General features: G+C 48.1%; 1 protein-coding gene across 3 annotated transcripts in view; it reads left to right on the top strand.

Moving 5' to 3' along the window:
* NUMA1 (nuclear mitotic apparatus protein 1) overlaps positions 1-24,249 on the top strand; it is a 52,611-nt gene that overhangs the window by 15,893 nt on the left and 12,469 nt on the right. For all 3 annotated transcript variants that reach the window (XM_073661166.1, XM_073661167.1, XM_073661165.1), the window contains exons 5-14: positions 4,885-4,973; positions 5,329-5,409; positions 5,480-5,570; positions 15,647-15,776; positions 17,668-17,825; positions 17,947-18,061; positions 18,448-18,565; positions 19,034-19,174; positions 20,326-20,448; positions 20,572-24,198. In XM_073661166.1, the coding sequence (XP_073517267.1) occupies positions 4,885-4,973; positions 5,329-5,409; positions 5,480-5,570; positions 15,647-15,776; positions 17,668-17,825; positions 17,947-18,061; positions 18,448-18,565; positions 19,034-19,174; positions 20,326-20,448; positions 20,572-24,198 (4,673 nt within the window). The remainder of the gene's footprint in view (positions 1-4,884; positions 4,974-5,328; positions 5,410-5,479; positions 5,571-15,646; positions 15,777-17,667; positions 17,826-17,946; positions 18,062-18,447; positions 18,566-19,033; positions 19,175-20,325; positions 20,449-20,571; positions 24,199-24,249) is intronic.

Below are 24,249 nucleotides of genomic sequence, written 5' to 3'. Positions count from 1 at the left end.
TTATACTCCAGAGCTGCACTCATTATTCTGCTGGTGCAGTCACTGTGTACATAGATTACATTACTGATCCTGAGTTACATCCTGTATTATACCCCAGAGCTGCGCTCACTATTCTGCTGGTGCAGTCACTGTGTACATACATTACTGATCCTGAGTTACCTCCTGTATTATACTCCAGAGCTGCACTCACTATTCTGCTGGTGCAGTCACTGTGTACATACATTACATTACTGATCCTGAGTTACATCCTGTATTATACTCCAGAGCTGCACTCACTATTCTGCTGGTGCAGTCACTGTGTACATACATTACATTACTGATCCTGTGTTAACTCCTGTATTATACTCCAGAGCTGCACTCACTATTCTGCTGGTGCAGTCACTGTGTACATACATTACTGATCCTGAGTTACATCCTGTATTATACCCCAGAGCTGCGCTCACTATTCTGCTGGTGCAGTCACTGTGTACATACATTACTGATCCTGAGTTACCTCCTGTATTATACTCCAGAGCTGCACTCACTATTCTGCTGGTGCAGTCACTGTGTACATACATTACATTACTGATCCTATGTTAACTCCTGTATTATACTCCAGAGCTGCACTCACTATTCTGCTGGTGCAGTCACTGTGTACATACATTACTGATCCTGAGTTACATCCTGTATTATACTCCAGAGCTGCACTCACTATTCTGCTGGTGCAGTCACTGTGTACATACATTACATTACTGATCCTGTGTTAACTCCTGTATTATACTCCAGAGCTGCACTCACTATTTTGCTGGTGCAGTCACTGTGTACATACATTACTTATCATGAGTTACATCCTGTATTATACTCCAGAGCTGCACTCACTATTTTGCTGGTGCAGTCACTGTGTACATACATTACTTATCATGAGTTACATCCTGTATTATACTCCAGAGCTGCACTCACTATTTTGCTGGTGCAGTCACTGTGTACATACATTACTTATCATGAGTTACATCCTGTATTATACTCCAGAGCTGCACTCACTATTCTGCTGGTGCAGTCACTGTGTACATACATTACTGATCCTGAGTTGCATCCTGTATTATACTCCAGAGCTGCACTCACTATTCTGCTGGTGCAGTCACTGTGTACATACATTACTTATCATGAGTTACATCCTGTATTATACTCCAGAGCTGCACTCACTATTCTGCTGGTGCAGTCACTGTGTACATACATTACATTACTGATCCTGGGTTACATCCTGTATTATACCCCAGAGCTTCTCTCACTATTCTGCTGGTGCAGTCACTGTGTACATAAATTAAATTACTGATCCTGAGTTACATCCTGTATTATACTCCAGAGCTGCACTCACTATTCTGCTGGTGCAGTCACTGTGTACATACATTACATTACTGATCCTGAGTACCCTCCTGTATTATACCCCAGAGCTGCACTCACTATTCTGCTGGTACGGTCACTGTGTACATACATTACATTACTGATCCTGAGTTACATCCTGTATTATACTCCAGAGCTGCACTCACTATTCTGCTGGTGCAGTCACTGTGTACATACATTACATTACTGATCCTGAGTTACATCCTGTATTATACTCCAGAGCTGCACTCACTATTCTGCTGGTGCAGTCACTGTGTACATACATTACATTACTGATCCTGAGTTACCTTCTGTATTATACCCCAGAGCTGCACTCACTATTCTGCTGGTGCAGTCACTGTGTACATACATTACTTATCATGAGTTACATCCTGTATTATACTCCAGAGCTGCACTCACTATTCTGCTGGTGCAGTCACTGTGTAAATACATTACATTACTGATCCTGAGTTGCATCCTGTATTATACTCCAGAGCTGCGCTCACTATTCTGCTGGTGCAGTCACTGTGTACATACATTACATTACTGATCCTGGGTTTCATCCTGTATTATACCCCAGAGCTGCACTCACTATTCTGCTGGTGCAGTCACTGTGTACATACATTACATTACTGATCCTGAGTACCCTCCTGTATTATACCCCAGAGCTGCACTCACTATTCTGCTGGTGCAGTCACTGTGTACATACATTACTGATCCTGAGTTACATCCTGTATTATACTCCAGAGCTGCACTCACTATTCTGCTGGTGCTGTCACTGTGTACATACATTACATTACTAATCCTGAGTTACATCCTGTATTATACTCCAGAGCTGCACTCACTATTCTGCTGGTGCAGTCACTGTGTACACACATTACATTACTGATCCTGAGTCACATCCTGTATTATACTCCAGAGCGGCACTCACTATTCTGCTGGTGCAGTCACTGTGTACATACATTACATTACTGATCCTGAGTTACATCCTGTATTATACTCCAGAGCTGCACTCACTATTCTGCTGGTGCAGTCACTGTGTACATACATTTCTGATCCTGAGTTACCTTCTGTATTATACCCCAGAGCTGCACTCACTATTCTGCTGGTGCAGTCACTGTGTACATACATTACTGATCATGAGTTACATCCTGTATTATACTCCAGAGCTGCGCTCACTGTTCTGCTTGTGCAGTCACTGTGTACATACATTACATAACTGATCCTGAGTTACCTTCTGTATTATACTCCAGAGCTGCACTCACTATTCTGCTGGTGCAGTCATTGTGTACATACATTACATTACTGATCCTGGGTTACATCCTGTATTATACTCCAGAGCTGCACTCATTATTCTGCTGGTGCAATCACTGTGTACATACATTATATTACTGATCCTGAGTTACATCCTGTATTATACTCCAGAGCTGCACTCACTATTCTGCTGGTGTAGTCACTGTGTACATACATTACATTACTGATCCTGAGTTACCTCCTGTATTATACTCCAGAGCTGCCCTCACTATTCTGCTGGTGCAGTCACTGTGTACATACATTACATTACTGATCCTGAGTTACATCCTGTATTATACTCCAGAGCTGCACTCACTATTCTGCTGGTGCAGTCACTGTGTACATACATTACTGATCCTGAGTTACCTCCTGTATTATACTCCAGAGCTGCACTCACTATTCTGCTGGTGCAGTCACTGTGTACATACATTACATTACTGATCCTGAGTTACCTTCTGTATTATACCCCAGAGCTGCACTCACTATTCTGCTGGTGCAGTCACTGTGTACATACATTACATTACTGATCCTGAGTTACATCCTGTATTATACTCCAGAGCTGCACTCACTATTCTGCTGGTGCAGTCACTGTGTAAATACATTACATTACTTATCCTGAGTTGCATCCTGTATTATACTCCAGAGCTGCGCTCACTATTCTGCTGGTGCAGTCACTGTGTACATACATTACATTACTGATCCTGAGTTACATCCTGTATTATACTCCAGAGCTCCACTCATTATTCTGCTGGTGCAGTCACTGTGTACATACATTACATTACTGATCCTGAGTTACCTTCTGTATTATACCCCAGAGCTGCACTCACTATTCTGCTGGTGCAGTCACTGTGTACATACATTACATTACTGATCCTGAGTTACATCCTGTATTATACTCCAGAGCTGCACTCACTATTCTGCTGGTGCAGTCACTGTGTAAATACATTACATTACTTATCCTGAGTTGCATCCTGTATTATACTCCAGAGCTGCGCTCACTATTCTGCTGGTGCAGTCACTGTGTACATACATTACATTACTGATCCTGAGTTACATCCTGTATTATACTCCAGAGCTGCACTCACTATTCTGCTGGTGCAGTCACTGTGTACATACATTACATTACTGATCCTGAGTTACATCCTGTATTATACTCCAGAGCTGCACTCACTATTCTGCTGGTGCTGTCACTGTGTACATACATTACATTACTGATCCTGAGTTACATCCTGTATTATACTCCAGTGCTGCACTCACTATTCTGCTGGTGCAGTCACTGTGTACATACATTACATTACTGATCCTGAGTTACATCCTGTATTATACTCCAGTGCTGCACTCACTATTCTGCTGGTGCTGTCACTGTGTACATACATTACATTACTGATCCTGAGTTACATCCTGTATTATACTCCAGAGCTGCACTCACTATTCTGCTGGTGCAGTCACTGTGTACATACATTACATTACTGATCCTGAGTTACATCCTGTATTATACTCCAGAGCTGCACTCACTATTCTGCTGGTGCAGTCACTGTGTACATACATTACATTACTGATCCTGAGTTACATCCTGTATTATACTCCAGTGCTGCACTCACTATTCTGCTGGTGCAGTCACTGTGTACATACATTACATTACTGATCCTGAGTTACATCCTGTATTATACTCCAGAGCTGCACTCACTATTCTGCTGGTGCAGTCACTGTGTACATACATTACATTACTGATCCTGAGTTACATCCTGTATTATACTCCAGAGCTGCACTCACTATTCTACTGGTGCAGTCACTGTGTACATACGTTACATTACTGATCCTGAGTTACCTCCTGTATTATACTCCAGAGCTGCACTCACTATTCTGCTGGTGCAGTCACTGTGTACATACATTACATTACTGATCCTGAGTTACATCCTGTATTATACTCCAGTGCTGCACTCACTATTCTGCTGGTGCAGTCACTGTGTGCGTACGTTTGTAGCCGGAGTGCAGACTACACTTCTCAGAGGATAAATCCCCAGAGAAAGCTGTGCGGCCTCAGAGTGAGTTGGGAATACTGGGTTATTTCTGATAATATGTCTGCAGAATTGTGCTTGCAGCTCTGGAGTATAAAATGAGCTGCAGGTTTATACCCTGTTGCGTGTGGAGGTGGAGACAGTAGATGACGTCTTGCTTTGTGGCTGATGGTAGGAGGAGGCTGAGCGTCTTTCCCTCTTGTTCCTCGCACAGGACACTGCCGATGCGGCTCTAAAGCTGAGGATTTGGTGCAGTGGCAGAAGATTGTACATGGAGAGAACAGTGATCTGGAGATATGTAAGGTGAGTGATGGGAGCTGAGATACAGGCAGCTGCTGTAGGCTTAATAGCAGATCTGGGATGTTCTGATAAGCCTTTATAATAATGGGAGGGGGTCGGGACCCTGAGCCTAGAAAGTGCTGCTGCTTCTGGCTGGTGTCAGTAAGGTCACATGCAGCGACATCAGCGCTGACTTCACGAGACGATCATGTGAGGGTTCTGTGCTGCGACCAAGGGACAGCCACATACTATCCAGTACCACCAGGTGGCGCTGTGCTCCGGAGTATGCGGACATCCACACAGTATTCAGGACCACCAGGTGGCGCTGTGCTCCGGATTGTATGTAGCACTGACTCTTTCACCTCCGTCCTCCCCGCAGGTCATTGTTCTCCTTTTCTACGTCTCCAACATGAAGAGTAAGGACGTTCAGGAGTGGGAGACGTTCGATCACAAGACGCAGGTGAGTCCCTGTGGTGGAGGGGTGGGTGTGATCTGAGTGCAGATGCTGACGTCCCCGTGCTCTCCTGCAGACTGAGCTCGCCTCCATCCTGAGGTTTGTGCTGGATAATGAAGATGATCTGTCGCTGGATGATAAACTGATCAGCTTCCTACAGGGAAAAGGTAGGAGGGGGTCGGCCGGGTCACATTACATGATGCAGGATGGATGAGCGAGCGCGGCCCCTCTGCAGGTGCCGCAGATGAGCTCACTGCGACATGGGACTATCTGCAGCCCCATGTAAACCCCAGGCAACCTTGTGATTAAGTCAAACACCTCCTGATTGGCCAGGTCCCCCTTTGCTGTCTGGTCCTTGTCTGATATGACAGCTGATAATACCTGGAGGAAATGTTATCTGCACCTCGCATGTTCTTAACCCCTTCCTGACAGCACATCCTGGTACGTCCTATGTGATGCACGGGTGGATGCAGCGTCCCGGGGCTGTTTTGTACAGCCAGCACTGCTGATTAACCATTCACATGCTGATGTAAATTTCTGACCTCGGCATTTAAAGGGCACCATTGTCTCGTGCAATCGTCCCAGTGTCTTTTATCCGCCTGAGATCGCAGACAGCCAGTGTGTCGCCATTACACACACACACACACACACACACACACACACACACACACACACACACACACACACACACACACACACACACACGTACTTATATTTGTATGTTTTTGAGTAAAATGTACATTGTTGTTTTATTCTGTAAACTACAGACGACAAGTCTCCGAAATTCAAAGTGAAAAATTTTGTATTTATTTGCAGCAAATGAGAAATTGTCAAAATAATAAAAAGAGAAGCAGAGAGCCAGAGCTTTCAGACCTAAAATAATGCAGAGAAAACCAGTTATTATTCATTTAGAAACAACAATCCTCATGTTTTAAAGTGTGAAACAACTGACAATATGTCTTATATTCTAGGGTCTTCACAGTAGCCACCTTTTGCTTTGATGACTGCTTTGCACACTCTTGGCATTCTCTTGATGAGCTTCAAGAGGTAGTCACCGGAAATGGTCTTCCAACAATCTTGAAGGAGTTCCCAGAGATGCTCAGCACTTGTTGGCCCTTTTTCCTTCACTCTGCGGTCCAGCTCACCCCAAACCATCTAGATTGGGTTCAGGTCTGGTGACTGTGGAGGCCAGGTCATCTGGCGTAGCCCCCCATCACTCTCCTTCTTGGTCAAATAGCCCTTACACAGCCTGGAGGTGTTTGGGGTCATTGTCCTGTTGAAAAATAAATGATGGTCCAACTAAACGCAAACCGGATGGAACAGCATGCCGCTGCAAGATGCTGTGGTAGCCATGCTGGTTCAGTATGCCTTCAATTTTGAATAAATCCCCAACAGTGTCACCAGCAAAGCCCCCCACACCATCACACCTCCTCCTCCATGCTTCACGGTGGGAACCAGGCATGTAGAGTCCATCCGTTCACCTTTTCTGCGTCGCACAAAGACACGGTGGTTGGAACCAAAGATCTCAAATTTGGACTCATCAGACCAAAGCACAGATTTCCACTGGTCTAATGTCCATTCCTTGTGTTCTTTAGCCCAAACAAGTCTCTTCTGCTTGTTGCCTGTCCTTAGCAGTGGTTTCCTAGCAGCTATTTTACCATGAAGGCCTGCTGCACAAAGTCTCCTCTTAACAGTTGTTGTAGAGATGTGTCTGCTGCTAGAACTCTGTGTGGCATTGACCTGGTCTCTAATCTGAGCTGCTGTTAACCTGCGATTTCTGAGGCTGGTGACTCAGATAAACTTATCCTCAGAAGCAGAGGTGACTCTTGGTCTTCCTTTCCTGGGGCGGTCCTCATGTGAGCCAGTTTCTTTGTAGCGCTTGATGGTTTTTGCAACTGCACTTGGGGTCACTTTCAAAGTTTGCCCAATTTTTCGGACTGACTGACCTTCATTTCTTAAAGTAATGATGGCCACTCGTTTTTCTTTACTTAGCTGCTTTTTTCTTGCCATAATACAAATTCTAACAGTCTGTTCAGTAGGACTATCAGCTGTGTATCCACCAGACTTCTGCACAACACAACTGATGGTCCCAACCCCATTTATAAGGCAAGAAATGCCACTTATTAAACCTGACAGGGCACACCTGTGAAGTGAAAACCATTTCCGGTGACTACCCCTTGAAGCTCATCAAGAGAATGCCAAGAGTGTGCAAAGCAGTCATCAAAGCAAAAGGTGGCTACTTTGAAGACCCTAGAATATAAGACATATTTTCAGTTGTTTCACACTTTTTTGTTAAGTATATAATTCCACATGTGTTAAAACTCATACTTTTATTTATCAAATGAGTTGTAAAATGATTAGATAATATCGTCCAGACATTGAGAAGGTTAGAAATAATGATTTTTATTAGAAGGAATAATTTTCTCCTTCACACTTTGCTTTGGTCACAGAATGCTCCTTTGCAGCAGTTCCAGCATTGCAGACCTTTCTAGCTGTTAATTTGCTGAGGTTTCTTGAGACATTTCCCCCCATGCTTCCTGAAGCCCCTCCACAAGTTGGATTGGCTTGATGGGCACTTTTTGCACCATACGGTCAAGCTGCTCCCACAACAGCTCAATGGGGTTGAGATCTGGTGACTGCGCTGGCCCCTCCATTACAGATAGAATACCAGCCGCCTGCTTCTTCCCTATAGTTCATGTATAATTTGGAGGTATGCTTTGGGTCATTGTCCTGTTGTAGGATGAAATTGGCTCCAATCAAGCGCTGTCCACAAGGTATGGCATGGCGTTGCAAAATGGGGTGATGGCCTTCCTTATTCAAAATCCCATTTATCTTGTACAAATCTCTCACTTTACCCGCACCAAAGCAACCTAAGACCATCACATTACCTCCACCATGCTTGACAGATGGCGTCAGGCACTCTTCCTGCATCTTTTCAGTTGTTCTGCATCTCACAAATGTTCTTCTGTGTGATCCAAACACCTCAAACTTTGATTCGTCTGTCCATAAAACTTTTTTCCAATCTTCCTCTGTCCAATGTCTGTGTTCTTTTGCCCATATTAATATTTTCCTTTTATTAGCCGCTCTCAGATATGGCTTTTTCTTTGCCCCTTTGCCCTGAAGGCCAGCATCCCAGAGTCGCCTCTTCACTGTAGACTTTGACACTGGCGTTTTGCGTGTACTATTTAATGAATCCGCCAGTTGAGGAGCTGTGAGGCGTCGATTTCTCACACTAGAGACTCTAATGTCCTTGTCTTGTTGCTCAGTTGTGCAGCGCGGAGCCCACTTCTCTTTCTACTCTGGTTAGAGCCTGTTTGTTCTCTCCTATAATGTCCTTGTCTTGTTGCTCAGTTGTGCAGCGGGGCGCCCACTTCTCTTTCTACTCTGGTTAGAGCCTGTTTGTGCTCTCCTATAATGTCCTTGTCTTGTTGCTCAGTTGTGCTGCGCGGAGCCCACTTCTCTTTCTTCTCTGCTTAGATCCTGTTTGTGCTCTCCTATAATGTCCTTGTCTTGTTGCTCAGTTGTGCAGCGGGGCGCCCACTTCTCTTTCTACTCTGGTTAGAGCCTGTTTGTGCTCTCCTCTGAAGGGAGTAGTACACACCGTTGTAGGAAATCTTCAGTTTCTTGGCAATTTCTCGCATGGAATAGCCTTCATTTCTAAGAACAAGAATAGACTGTCGAGTTTCACATTTTCTCTTTTTCTGGCCATTTTGAGAGTTTCATAGAACAAACAAATGTAATGCTCCAGATTCTCAACTAGCTCAAAGGAAGGTCAATGTTATAGCTTCTCAAATCAGCCAAACTGTTCTCAGCTGGGCTAACATACTTGTGCAAGGGTTTTCTAAACCTCCATTAGCTTCTTACACAGTTAGCAAACACAATGTACTGTTAACCCCTTCGCGACCTTGTGATTTTCCGTTTTTGCATTTTCGTTTATTGCTCCCTTGTTCCCAGAGCCATAGCGTTTTTATTGTTTGGTCAATATGGCCATTTGAGGGTTTATGTTTTGCGGGACAAGTTGTACTTTTGAACAACATTACTGGTTTTACCATATCATGTACGGGAAAAAAATTCCAAGTGCGGTGAAATTGCAAAAAAAGTGCAATACCACAGATGTGTTTTTCTTATTTATTTTACCACGTTCACTGAATGCTAAAATTGACCTGCCAACATTATTCTCCAGGTCAGGATGAGTTTGTAGACAGCAAACATCTATAGTTGCTTTTTTATTTAAGTGGTGAAAAAAAATTCCAACGTTTGCTTAAAAAAAAAAAAAAAAAAAAATAGCGCCATTTTCCAAGACTCGTAGCGTCTCCATTTTTCGGGATCTGGGGCCGGGTGAGGGCTTATTTTTTGCGTGTCGAGCTGACGTTTTTATGGATACCATTTTGGGGTAGATCCGATGTTTTGATCGCCCATTATTGCATTTTATTGCAATATTTCGGCGACCAAAAAACGTAATTATGGCGTTTAGAATTTTTTTTCTCATTACGCCGTTTACTGATCGGATTAATTCTTTTTTTATATTGATCGGATGATTCTGAACGCGGCGATACAAAATATGTGTATGGGGGATTATTTATTTTATTTTGAATGGGGCAAAAGGGGGGTGATATAAACTTTTATATTTGTTTAATATTTTTAAAAACATTTTTTTTCACTTTTTGCATTCTTCTATAGTCTCCATCGGAGACTAGAAGCAGCACTTGTATGATTGCCTCTGCTACATAGAGGTGATCAGCAGATCACCTGTATGGAGCAGAAATGCTCCTGTGCTATGAGCGCCGACCACTAGGTGGCGCTCATAGCGATCAGCACATGACAACCACTGGGGTCTGCTGCAGACCCAGGGTTGTCATGCCCACCCATCAGTGACCCGTTATCAGGTGACGGGGTCACCAATGGGCGGGGTAAGTGACGTACTTCCGGCGCAGCGATGTTAAATGCCGCTGTCAGATTGACAGCGGCATTTAACATGTTAACAGCCGCGGCTTTTGCAGGCACATGTCAGCTGTAAGAATCAGCTGACATGTGCCCGGTTCAGTGAGGGCTCAGCGCCAGAGCCCTCACTGAACCGGGGGTGATGGCCTGGGGCGTACTAATACGTCACAGGCTGTAAAGGGGTTAAAACACTGAAGTGGAGGTTGTTGGAAATGGGCCTCTCTACACCTATGTAGATATTGCAATAAAAACAAGACGTTTGCAGCTAGAATAGTCATTTACCACATTAACAATGTATAGAGTGGATTTCTGATTCATTTAACCCCTTTACGACATAGGGCGTATTAGTACGTATCTGTGCCCTGGGACTTATGGACCAGATACGTATTTATACGCCCTGGCGATTTCGTCCGCACACAGGCTGTGCGGGCGCGATCGCCGCCGGGTGTCAGCTGATAGTACCGGGTGTCAGCTGTGACAATGTGCAGGGAGCGGTCCCGCACCGCTCCTGGCACATTAACCCCCGCAATGCTGCGATCGAAGTCGATCGCAGCATTGCGGTGGCAAGGGGAGGTGATCGCCGATACTCACCTCCTCTTCCGGCTTCCAGGATGTTGCCATGACGACCCAATGGCAGGTGCTCCATTCCTGTGCCATGCAAGCGATCAGAGAAAAAAAAGTGAAAGTCCCATAGTGGGACAAAGAATAAAAGTAAAAAAAACTGTCAGTGAAAAAAAAAAATTGTAAAAATATTTAAAAAAAAATAATCCACCAAAAATAAAAATATAATCATCAATAAATATTATTATAAAAAAAACAAACAATAAAAGTACACATATTTGGTATCACCGCGTCCGGAACGACCTGACCTATAAAACTGTCCCACTAGTTAACCCCTTCAGTGGACACGGTAAAAAAAATAAATAAAGCATTGTTTTTTGCTTCGTTTTTTATCACCTTACCGCCAAACAAAAAATGAATAACACGCGATCAAAAAGACTAATGTAAATAAAAACTAGATGGTGGCCCGATTCTAATGCATCGGGTATTCTAGAATATGTATGCGGCCGACCAGGCGCAATCAGCAATGCAGTGTTAAAGTTTGGCACCTATATCGCAGATTGGTCACGGCCGGCGGTCGCGACCAATCAGCAGAGCGTTGTTTAAATTTGTCACCAAAATTACGGATTGAACGTGCCCGGCGACCGCGACCAATCAGGAGAGCGTTGTTTAAATTTGGCACCAAAATCGCTGATTGGTCGCTGACGCCAGACGCGACCAATGAGCAGAGCGGCGTTTAAATTTGCCGCCCATCTCGTTCATTGGTCACGGCCGGCCACCGCGACCAAGCAGCAGAGCGTTGTTTAAATTTGGCGCCAAGCTCGCTGATTGGTCGCGGCTGGCTTCCGCGACCAATTAGCACAGCAGTGTTTAAATGTGGCGTCAAAATTGGTGATTGGTCACGGGCAGCGGCCGCGACCAATCAGCAGAGCGGTGTTTAACTTTAGCGCCAAGCTCGCTGATTGGTCGCGGCTGGCTTCCGCGACCAATTAGCACAGCAGTGTTTAAATGTGGCGTCAAAATTGGTGATTGGTCGCGGCCGCTGCCCGTGACCAATCAGCAGAGCGGTGTTTAACTTTAGCGCCAAGATCACTGATTGGTCGCGTGCGGAGAGCGCGACCAATCAGCGAATTGTATTGGTGAGGAGCTGGGAGCGGAATCGTATTAGTGAGGACCAGGGAGCGCCGCTGCCTGTGCGGATACTTCCACTGCGAGAACCCGGGACATGAGCGGGCGCTCGGAGCAGAAGTATCCGGACCCGCAGCGCCGCTCCCCGGTCCTCCCTTCACACCCTAGCCGCTGATGTCCCCACAGTAGCCGCACGGTGTTACAAAGGTCCGGACATTTGTGTTAAAAATCGCTGATTGGTCGCTGGCGCTGCCCGCGACCAATCACCGATTTGGGCGCCAAATTTAAATATCGACCGCGACCAATCACCGATCTTGGCTCCACATGTAAACACCGCTGTGCTGATTGGTCGCCGACGCTGGGCACGACCAATCACCGATTTTGGCGCCACATTTAAATAGCGTCCGCGACCAATCAGTACAGCGGTGTTTAAATGTGGAGCCAAGATCGGTGATTGGTCGCGGCCGATATTTAAATTTGGCGCCCAAATCGGTGATTGGTCGCGGGCAGCGCCAGCGACCAATCAGCGATTTTTAACACAATTGTCTGGACCTTTGTAACACCATGCGGTTACTGTGGGGACATCAGCGGCTAGGATGTGAAGGGAGGACCAGGGAGCGGCGCTGCGGGTCCGGATACTTCTGCTGGGAGCGCCCGCTCATGTCCCGGGTTCTCGGAGCGGAAGTATCCGCACAGGCAGCGCCGCTGATATCCATGCGGCAAGGGTGTGAAGGGAGGACCGGGGAGCTGCGCTGACATCCAATTGGTCGCGGCCGCTATTTAAATGTACCGCACAAATCGGTGATTGGTCGCCGTCTTGGCCCGCGACCAATCACTGATCTTGCCGCAAAAGTTAAACACTACTGTGCTGATTGGTCGCGGACGCTGCCCGCGACCAATCACCGATTTGGGCGCCAAATTTAAATATCGACCGCGACCAATCACCGATCTTGGCTCCACATTTAAACACCGCTGTGCTGATTGGTCGCTGCCAATATTTAAATGTGGCGCCCAAATCGGTGATTGGTCGCGGACAGAAATCCCGCGGCGCTGATTGGCCGCTGCCGGACCAATGAGCGACGTGGGATTTCCTGGACAGACAGACAGACAGACTGGATAAGACAATTATAGATAGATAGATAGATAGATATAGATGGTACTGCTGAAAACGTCATGTCGTCCCGCAAAAAACAAGCCGCCATACAGCTCCATCATCCGAAAAATAAAAAAGTTCTAGCTCTCAGAATAAAGCGATGCTAAAAAATAATTTTTTTCTATAAAATTGCTTTTGTTATGTGCTTCACAAATTGATTCGTAAAAATGAAAGTGTTTTTTTTCCCACTTTTTCATTTCATTTTTACGAATCAATTTGTGAAGCACCTGGGGGTTCTAAGTGCTCACTATGCATCTAGATAGGTGCCTTGGGGGGTCTAGTTTCCAAAATGGGGTCACTTGTGGGGGGTTTCCACTGTTTAGGCACACAGGGGCTCTCCAAACCCAACATGGCGTCCGCTAATTATTCAGACCAATTTTACAATCAAAAAGTCAAATGGCGCTCCTTCCCTTCCGAGCCCTGCCGTGCGCCCAAACAGTGTTTTTTCCCCACATATGGGGTATCTGCGTGCCCAGGGGAAATTGCACAACAAATTTTGGGGTCCATTTTATCCTGTTACCCCTGCGAAAATAAAAAAAATTGGGTCTAAAGTAACATTTTTGTGAAAAAAGTTAAATGTTAATTTTTCTCTTCCACATTCCAAAAATTCCTGTGAAGCACCTGAAGGGTTAATAAAGTTCTTGAATGTGGTTTTGAGCACCTTGAGGGGTGCAGTTTTTAGAATGGTGTCACTTTTGGGTATTTTCTGTCATAAAGACCCCTCAAAGTGACTTCAAATATGATGTGGTCCCTAAAAAAATGGTTTTGTAAACTTTGTTGGAAAAATGAGAAATCGCTGGTCAACTTTTAACCCTTATAGCTCCCTAACAAAAAAAAATTTGGGTTCCAAAATTGTGCTGATGTAAAGTAGACATGTGGGAAATGTTATTTATGGACTATTTTGTGTGACATATCTCTCTGGTTTAAGGGCATAAAAATTCAAATGTTGAAAATTGCAAAATTTTCTACATTTTCACCAAATTTCCATTTTTTTCACAAATAAACGCAAGTGATATCGAAGAAATTTTACCACAATCATGAAGTACAATATGTCATGAAAAAACAATCTCAGAACCAGGAGGATCCGTTGAAGCTCCAGAGTTATTATCTCATAAAGTGACAGTGGTCAGAATTGTAAAAATTGGCCCGGTCATTAACGTGCAAACCACCCTCGGGGGTAAAGGGGTTAATATTAGCTTCATTGAAAAAAAAAAAAAAAGTGCTTTTTTCAAAAATAATGAAATTTCTAAATGACCCCAAGCTTATGGGGGGAAAAAAAAAAAAAAAAAAAAAAAATATATATATATATATATATATATATATATATATATATATATATATATATATATATATATATATATATATATATATATATATATATATATATATATATATATATATATATATATAATATATATAAATAAATTAAATATTTACATCTTTTATTCAACAGTTTTTTAAAAAAAAGTAACTATTTTTTATCTAAAATTATAATTTTTAAAGTTTTGATATTTTCCACTTTTAAACACTAGGGGGAGCAGCTGCTGAAATCGGGCATAAAAATCCCAGTGTACTGTAAGATCGCTTTATGGCTGTAGTAAATGTGGGCGGGGTCTCTACTGTGTTGAAGTGCGGTCCACTTCATAGTCTGATTGGACTCTTAAGATACTTGGCATCGCCCCCTCTGTATTTTCTTTTGTTTCCTGTCTGAGGTCTTGCTTGCGTTCACTATATACCGTAGTACAGAGTATTGCAGTGTATATTGAAGCTCGGCCTGTGTGATATATATCAGCCATGGAGCGAAGTGTCAGAACCGCTCTTTCATTTTACCGCCATCCAATAAGTGTCATGAAATGCAATCAGCAAGTTGTCTGGAAATGGTGTCACTGACCAGATTTACACACAACCCCAATGTAAGTGCTCAGCGTAGAGCGCAGGATAAAGGGGGCGCAGGTCTTAGAATGGGGTCTTGTGTAGGGTTTTTGACATTTAGGCTCCTGTTAGTCACTTCAGTAGTGAGGTGGTCCCTAATATAACAGATGTATACATTTCCATAGTGAATGTGGGTGATCTTCTGGAGCTTTGATGTATATCCATTGTCTGCTCCAAATTAAACTGTAAAATCTAAGTACATGTAAAAAGAGAGAACCACGCTGAAGCTTGCTGTTGGGATAGGACTCCTGGCATTCACATTCTAGGTGGCTAAAACTAACACTTTATTTTGTTTCTTTGTTATTTCTTAGTCTTTAGACAAAGACCTTCCAAAACCGTCTTTCCATAGACTTGCATTACAGAGAAGAGAGAGATGCAGACGGAAGCTAAGATGGAGTCAGGATAGATAGAAATCCTTCTCTCACACACTTACAGAAATATTTCGGCTCCTAGACATTTTTTTTCCCTTTTACCTGCTGTTCTACTTCCGGGTCTGTGAACTGAGTGTTCTCCTCTTTCCCCCGGCAGAGCGGGTCCTCTCCTCCGGTGACAGCGCCTCCAGCTCCGATGAGACCATGTCCCCCAATGTGACAGCGAGGAAGACACAGGTGCGCTTCCTGGAGCTGCACCGCGTCGCCTCATCGTCCACTATGAAAAGGTAACCTTCCCTGTCTAATGTCCGCCCGGATACTTAAAGGGATCCTGTCATCACATTTGCGCTGCTCGAACCACAGACGCAACCTTGAAAAGTTGTCTGGGAACGATGCTTCTTAACAGACTCGTCTGAGGCCGGCAGCGGGCTGCTCCCCCACATGAGCCCTTTGATTGACAGGTCTATCTATGTGCACATAAGAGACCTGTCAAACAACTGGGGCAGGAAGAAGCCTCAGGGACCGTCCTAGGACCCCACAGCCAAGACTCATCGTCCAGACAACTTGTCAAAGTAGGTATTCTCCGAAACCCGCGGCGTCCTAGAGTAACACAGGCGGTGGAGCCACGGTGTGAACAGCAAGAATCTGATGGCGGGTTTCCCCTGACGGCGGCTCGCGCTACTCTCTCTCCTTTCCCTCTGATGGCGGCTCGCGCTACTCTCTCTCCTTTCCCCTGATGGCGGCTCACGCTGCTCTCTCTCTCCTTTCCCCTGATGGCGGCTCACGCTGCTCTCTCTCTCCTTTCCCCTGATGGTGGCTATCGCTGCTCTCTCTCTCCTTTCCCCTGACGGCGGCTCGCGCTGCTCTCTCTCTCCTTTCCCCTGACGGCGGCTCGCGCTGCTCTTTCTCTCCTTTCCCCTGACGGCGGCTCGCGCTGCTCTCTCTCTCCTTTCCCCTGACGGCGGCTCGCGCTGCTCTCTCTCTCCTGTCCCCTGACGGCGGCTCGCGCTGCTCTCTCTCTCCTGTCCCCTGACGGCGGCTCGCGCTGCTCTCTCTCTCCTTTCCCCTGACGGCGGCTCGCGCTACTCTCTCTCCTTTCCCCTGATGGCGGCTCACGCTGCTCTCTCTCTCCTTTCCCCTGATGGCGGCTCACGCTGCTCTCTCTCTCCTTTCCCCTGATGGTGGCTATCGCTGCTCTCTCTCTCCTTTCCCCTGACGGCGGCTCGCGCTGCTCTCTCTCTCCTTTCCCCTGACGGCGGCTCGCGCTGCTCTCTCTCTCCTTTCCCCTGACGGCGGCTCGCGCTGCTCTCTCTCTCCTTTCCCCTGACGGCGGCTCGCGCTGCTCTCTCTCTCCTTTCCCCTGACGGCGGCTCGCGCTGCTCTCTCTCTCCTTTCCCCTGACGGCGGCTCGCGCTGCTCTCTCTCTCCTTTCCCCTGACGGCGGCTCGCGCTGCTCTCTCTCTCCTTTCCCCTGACGGCGGCTCGCGCTGCTCTCTCTCTCCTTTCCCCTGACGGCGGCTCGCGCTGCTCTCTCTCTCCTTTCCCCTGACGGCGGCTCGCGCTGCTCTCTCTCTCCTTTCCCCTGACGGCGGCTCGCGCTGCTCTCTCTCTCCTTTCCCCTGACGGCGGCTCGCGCTGCTCTCTCTCTCCTTTCCCCTGACGGCGGCTCGCGCTGCTCTCTCTCTCCTTTCCCCTGACGGCGGCTCGCGCTGCTCTCTCTCTCCTGTCCCCTGACGGCGGCTCGCGCTGCTCTCTCTCTCCTGTCCCCTGACGGCGGCTCGCGCTGCTCTCTCTCTCTCCTTTCCCCTGACGGCGGCTCGCGCTGCTCTCTCTCTCTCCTTTCCCCTGACGGCGGCTCGCGCTGCTCTCTCTCTCTCCTTTCCCCTGACGGCGGCTCGCGCTGCTCTCTCTCTCCTTTCCCCTGACGGCGGCTCGCGCTGCTCTCTCTCCTTTCCCCTGACGGCGGCTCGCGCTGCTCTCTCTCTCCTTTCCCCTGACGGCGGCTCGCGCTGCTCTCTCTCTCCTTTCCCCTGACGGCGGCTCGCGCTGCTCTCTCTCTCCTTTCCCCTGACGGCGGCTCGCGCTGCTCTCTCTCTCCTTTCCTCTGACGGCGGCTCGCGCTGCTCTCTCTCTCCTTTCCCCTGACGGCGGCTCGCGCTGCTCTCCTGTCCCCTGCAGTTCGCCCCTGGACTCGCCCTCTTCTCCGATGAGCGAGGTGCTGCACATGCCGCAGTTCCAGATTCGGCGGCTCCGGAAGCAGCTGATCGAGGGACGAGACTTGCGGGATGAGCTGGAGCTCGAGCTCTCCGAGACTAAGAAGCGGCTGGCAGAAAAAGGTAAGCGGTGGAGATTCCTCAGGAGGGCGCCGCGTCCTGTGTGAGGAGATCACAGCGTCCATGTTAGATCACTTATCGGCTGTTAGATACCAACACCCGTGTTCCTTTATGGCCTTTCCAGAAGCGCAGATTTACCTTATGCAGCAGCGGATCGAGCGTCTGGTGATCCTGAACGAGAAGCAGGAGGATCAGCAGGAGCCGCGAGAGCTGGAGGAGCTGCGGGAGAAGAACGAGAGGTGAGACGCCGGCTCCTGACGCCGTAGCTCCACCGTGACATTTTCTGATGACTTTGTGGAAAGTTGTATTTTTTTTTTTTAATTTGCCACCATTTATGATATATGAAAAACCCTGACATGGACTGGTGAGTCGGGTATAAAACATGAATGAAAAACATGACGAGAAAAATGGTGACTGTCGCTTTTTTTTTTTATTTTTTAATATGTGTCTGTCATAAGACCGGGCCTCATAGAGCGAGGTCGGTGACAATTGTCAGAGCTACCGAAATGCAGAGAGGCAAATCGTAATAAAGTATATTCTCAACGCCCGATCAGCCCTGGTCATTAATGGGTTAATGTTACCGGATCCTTGTATATAGAGTTCACTGTACATCTCTGTCCATCAGCCTCATGATCCGACTCCGGGACACCCTGAAGCAATGTCAGGACTTAAAGACGGACCGGAACCAGCTGGAGAGGAAGAACGACCAATTCTCCGAGGAGCACAGAGACCTCTCCTACAAGGTGAGCGCCTTGTCCTCCATCGTAGAGGCTGCCCCCCCATTAGAAGGGATGTTTCTGATCTGCGACCATCTTATTCTGTCCTGTGGGGTCGCTCGCTCGGCTCCTCCGTTGCGTGCCGAAGCCGTGGGGTCGCTCGCTCGGCTCCTCCGTTGCATGCCACAGCGGTGAAATCATGTGCTCGGATCCTCCATTGCGTGCCGGAGCTGTGGGGTCGCTCGCTCGGCTCCTCCGTTGCGTGCCGGAGCTGTGGGATCGCTCGCTCGGCTCCTCCGTTGCGTGCTGTAGCCGTGGGGTCGCTCGCTCGGCTCCTCCGTTGCCTGCCGGAGCTGTGGGATTACCATCAGAGGACAGAAGAGACCAAGGGCAGAGCGAGACTCTAAAGCTGGAGTGGTCTTCTGTTGGGGGCCACAGTCTTCTGCTCTGGGCGGCATCTTGTTGTGCGCTGACATCCATTCACATTCTCCGCAGGTCCGGGACTTGTCCGGTCGCTTAGCTGAGCTGCAGGAGGCTCTGAATGAAACCACTGAGGAGCACGAGGCGTCGGTGGTCGGGTGGCAGAAGCAGCAGAATCGGCTGGAGGCTGAGCTGAACTTGGCAATAACAGAAAAGGTAAAAAACCGCCACGTGCGCCGGTCGGAGGGAACGCCCGACTCTTACTGCTCACGGGCCGTTGGTGGCACACGAGTCTCCACGTCGTTGAGATCAATACTCCTTCTTCTGGTGGAAGGATGGCTTTTTTTCTTGGGACTTTGATCATTGATGAGGACTCAGCAGAAAGTCTATAGTAAAAATAGTTGGTTTTTTAGTTTAATCCTGGGGATAAAATTGTAGGGGAGGGAGAAAAGAAAAAGAGAGCGTTACCTAATCCTGATGAAGGCTCTATGAGCAGAAACGCGTTGTGTGAATTGTCTGACCAATTTCAATGTATAGCAGTGATCTTCTCTTGATCGCATATTTTTATTAAATCCAGATTTATTTATTTTTTTAATATCCGGACCACGGGAAAAAACAGAAGTCTCATTACCCATTGGGGAACTCCTCATTCAATGGGAGCGCCTCCAGGATCTAACTCCCAAATCTGGCTTTTAGTTTAGCGACACAATGGTAGTCTCTCTTGTGGATCTGCTCAGAATCTGCACATGTCCTTCATGTCACGCTGAGATTTCCTTTCCCTTTACAATGTGGGTGGTGTTATTAAATTCTGATCACTGAATTGTGTCACAGATTCTCATTGTGGATCCACATTGAAAAATCTGCAGCATGTCATTGCATCCCAAGTCTCCTCCTTATCAGAGACGAGCCCAAGCAATGGCAGACACCGCGTGCTCATGTATGGTGACCTCGTCTCCTATCCGGTGTCATGATGACAGTGGGAGTCTGATCCATGCCTGCTGCTTCTTCACAGCTTATCTGTGTCATGGCTCCCTGCACACTCCTGGACATGTCACAGAGAAGGTGCAGGTTGAATCCCTCCCATGGTATCTTCCTCGCCCCATTCTCCCTCGGTAGTTTCCCACAGCCTGTCCTGTTGCTCTCATCACTTTTCTAACACACACAGCCTGAAGGAAGTCTCGGGACGTCTGCTGCTGACTCTGTAGGACACAACCCCAGCAGACCCCCTTAGTTTGCCCATTCCTCGGGCTGTGGAGGCGCGTGCAATACAGGAGCTCTGCCAAGGGAAAGCAGTATAAAGCAGTGTTTCCATTTGTTTGTCATTTCCACCGTCTTGTACTTTATGGCTTTTTTTGTTCCCGTTGCAGAAAAGTCTGGAGGAACGAAACCAGATTCTTCAAGAAAAAATCTCCATGTTGGAAGAGCAACTGAAGAAGATAGGAGAAAGCGAGTCTCAAGATAAAGGGGAGAGATTGGGGGATGTCCTCAAGGTATGATGTACTGCGTGATGGAAGGGCTGGGCGGCCGGGATGAGCTCGGTGCACATTTTTTGTCCTCCTTATCTGTGACATTGCTGCTTGCTGACCATTTTTCTTCTCTTTTTTTTGTTTTAGCTGGAAAATTTACAGCAAGAAGTTGTCTCTCTGAACGTCAAATCATCGGAGCTTGAAGCTCAGATCTCAAGCATGGAAGAGGAGAAGATGGCGGTGAAGGCGGACGCTGAGGCACAGAAGTCACGCTTCGAATCTGAAAAGATGCAGCTCCAGGATATTGTCACCAACCTGCAGACGTCCTTGTCAGAGATCACCTTCCAGAAGGAGAAGCAGGACCAGGACGCCCGGCGCCAGGAGGAGACGCTTACCTGTCAGATCACTACCCTGAAGCTGGAGATCTCCAAGCTGAAGATGTCCCTGACGCGGAAGGATCAAGAGCTTTCTGGTCTCCAGGCAGAAGTGGAAGACGAGCGGAGGCAGAGAGGACAACTGGAGCTCGTCCTGCAGAAGCAAGAGGAGTCCTCCAAGAAGAGCATCGCCGAACTCGGCCATCAGGTGGAACATCTCGACAGCACGCTGAGGCAGACGGAGGGCAAACTGCTGGAGATAAACGAGCAGCTGGGACTGAACACCCAGCAGATGCTCAGTGTACAGCAGGAACGGGATAAATGTGCCGACGAGAGGGACTCCACCATCACCATGTTCAACGAGTATAAGAAGGCCAAGGAGGAAGAAGTGACCTCTCTGGGGAAGACGTGCCAGGCCTTACAAGGCGACCACCAAGCTGGTGTGGTAGCGGTGGAAGAGCTGAAGAAGGAGAAAGCGGAGCTGGCCCTGAAAGTTCGGGAGCTGGATGCCACCATTCTGGACCTGCTGGACAAATGTCACCACCTAGACGCAGAAAACGACGCACAGGACAAGTCTCACGCGGCTGCTCTGGAGTCGCTCAAGACACGGATCTCTGAACAGGAGGCGCAGATGAAAATCTATGAGCAGAAAGTGTCTGGGATGGAGCTGCTGGGCGAAGAAAACGCAGAAATGAAAGAACAACTCCTCTCCTTAAAGGAAATGTTGGAAAAGGAGAGAGAGACGTCTGCTTCACTCGAGAGCGAGCGGAAGAAAAGTGCTGAGCTGGAAGGAAAAGTGAAAAGCCTACGGGAACGACGAGACCAGGCCATCGCTAACCTCGACAAGGAGAAATCTGCTGTCGTGAAACTGGAATCTCGGGTCACACAACTAGGAGAAGAATTCCAAGCAAAAACTGACAACCTGCAGGAGAAGCTGTCCGAATCATCCGCTGCCACCCGACAACGAGAGGAGGAGATCGGTAAACTGACAAAGGAAATGTGCACCTGGAAAGAGCGAGCCGACAGCTCCCGTCAGGCGGAAGTGCGCCTCCAAAGCTTGAAAAAAGAGCACGACGAGGTCTGCCAGCAGCTGGCCAACGAGAGGCTAAAGGTGTCGCGTCACGAGGCCGCCTGCTCCGCGCAGCTCGATCAGGTGCGTCACCTGGAGGCCGAGCTCTCGGCAGCCAAGGCTCAGCTCGGAGAGAAGGAAGCGCAGGAGAAGACGCTGCTTCATACCATCCGCTCCACCGAGGAGAAGCTCCGCTCCGCTCAGCAGGAGGACGCAGAACGCGTGTCTCAGCTGGAAATTACCTGCAGCAACAAAGCACAAGAGCTTCAGGCCCTCGCCAAGGAGCTTTCTGGCGAGAAGCAAAAAATAGCAAATTTACAGGCCGAATTAAAGCGTCTGGAAGAACAGAAATCTGAGAAGATCGCGGCGTTGGAGTCAAAAATAAGTTCAATGCGAAAAGCGAGAACACAAAGCGAACAAGCCCTTCAGGAACTGTCCGCAGACTTGGATGAGAAGAAGACGTCCATCAAAGAGGCCCATGAGAAGCATCAGCAGGAGCTTCTCCGGAGAGAGGACGAACATCGCTGCCTGGCAGGAGAGCGGGATAAAGTCCTCCAAGACCTCAAGACCGAGCAGGAGGCTAAGCGGGAAGCCGAGGCCCAGCTCCAGAAATACATGGACGGACACAAGAACGAGTTCTCGGCTCTACAGAACGAACTGTCGCGCTCTCTCGATCTGATCACAATGAAGGAGAGCGAGCTGGAGAGACTGACCAAAGAAGTGGCCTCTAGGGAGGAAGATGTCCAGCTGGGGAAACGCCACGCAGACGGCCTCACGGAGGAGGTCGACGTCCTAAAAAAACGCTCTGTCTCTCAGGACGAGGAGATAAAGCGCTATATCAAAAAGGTGAAGGACGCGGAGACTGAGACTAACAGCTTGAAAGCTGCGCTGCCTGGAATACACGGGCAGGTCACGCGTTTGGAGCAAGAGCTTCAAAGCAAAGTTAGAGAAGTGGCTTCTGTGCAGCAGCAGTATCAGGCGACTGTTGGGGAAGTGCAAGCTCTTCAGTCTAGGACTGCAGAACTAGAAAGCAGGTGCAGCGGGCTAGAAGACGCAGTGAATGTCGCTCGTAAGGAAGCAGCCGAGGCAAAAACCAACGCATCCGAAAAGGCTTCAGCATCTGAGCAGCATCAAAAGGGAATGCAGACGCTGGCAGCGGAGGTGCAGCAGGAGCGGCAGAGGACCTGCGAGCTCGGGAAGCAGCTAGACGAGTCTCGAGCTTTGCAAACTGAGACCGAAGCGTCCTTGGAAGCGTTGAAGAAAGAGCTGTTTCATAAAGTTCAGGAATTAGAGCAAAGCCAGAAGACACTGAGCGAATCGAGCCGAGATCTGACGAGTGCCCGGTCTGCAGCTCAGGAACGCGAGAAGGAGCTGTCTGAAACCAAGGAGCAAGCTGCCTACCATCAGAAGGAAGCAGAGAGAAAGAAGGAACAGATCCAAAGTCTGCAGAAGGAGCTGAATAACATGGCTACCAAGCTTGCCAGCAGTGAGCGCAGCTCCGGAGAATCCAAGGAACTTCTCACCAGAGAATCCAGTCGGAGCAGCAAGCTTGCAGAACAGCTGAGGACAGCCCAGGGAAAGCTGGAAGCGTCTTCCAAGGAAGTTCTTGACAAGCAAGCTACCATTCAGAGTCTCACAGCGGAGGCGTCGTCCTACCAAGATGAAGCTGGAAAGCAAAGGGCAACTGTCGAGGGGCTTCAGAAGACCCTCTCATCCTGCCAGGCAAGTACCGCAAGTCTGGAGAAGGATATTAAAAGCTGGCAGGAGAAGTTCAGCCAGAAGGAGGCGGAAATGTCCGGCGTCCAACACCAGCTCCTGGAATTGGAGTCCATTCAAAGCCTCTACCAAGAAATGAAGGCTGAGCAGAGTCAGCGGGAAAGCCGACACCAGGAGGAACGTCTGCAAAACCAGGCGACGGTGGAGAGTCTACAGCAGCAGCTAGAGAAAAGCAAAGCCGAGGCGGCATCCGTGTTATCCCTGAAAGGAGCTCTGGATCAGAAGGAGAAGATGTTGGAGACTCTTCAGAAGGAGATGAAGGATCATCGGGAGCAGATCACCTCGCTGCAGGAGGAGATCAAGCACCAGGCCGGAGAGAACGAGACCCTGTCCCAGGCCTACATGCAGGAGGTGAAGAAGGTGCAGACCGAACTGGCCGAGAAGGTGGAGAAGCACGAGCAGGAACTGGAGACGCTGCGGCTGCAGTACGAGAAGAAGACCTCCGAGGGCGAGGGGCAGCTGCAGGACATCAGCAGCAAGTACGAGCACGCCAAAGCCCAGATCCTGGACGACAGGCAGAAGTTCCAGGAGGAAAAGCAGAAACTGCTGACCCAGGTATCCTGCTCCTTCCTCTGAGTCTGGGCGTCTGCACCTTGTGGTGCACCA

Source organism: Phyllobates terribilis, unplaced genomic scaffold, assembly GCF_046119375.1.
Source record: "Phyllobates terribilis strain yellow unplaced genomic scaffold, ASM4611937v1 Scaffold_2__4_contigs__length_985480577, whole genome shotgun sequence".
Taxonomy (NCBI): domain Eukaryota; kingdom Metazoa; phylum Chordata; class Amphibia; order Anura; family Dendrobatidae; genus Phyllobates; species Phyllobates terribilis.
The sequence above is the reverse complement of the archived record's forward strand: the minus strand, read 5'-3'. Positions and strand labels throughout refer to the sequence as shown.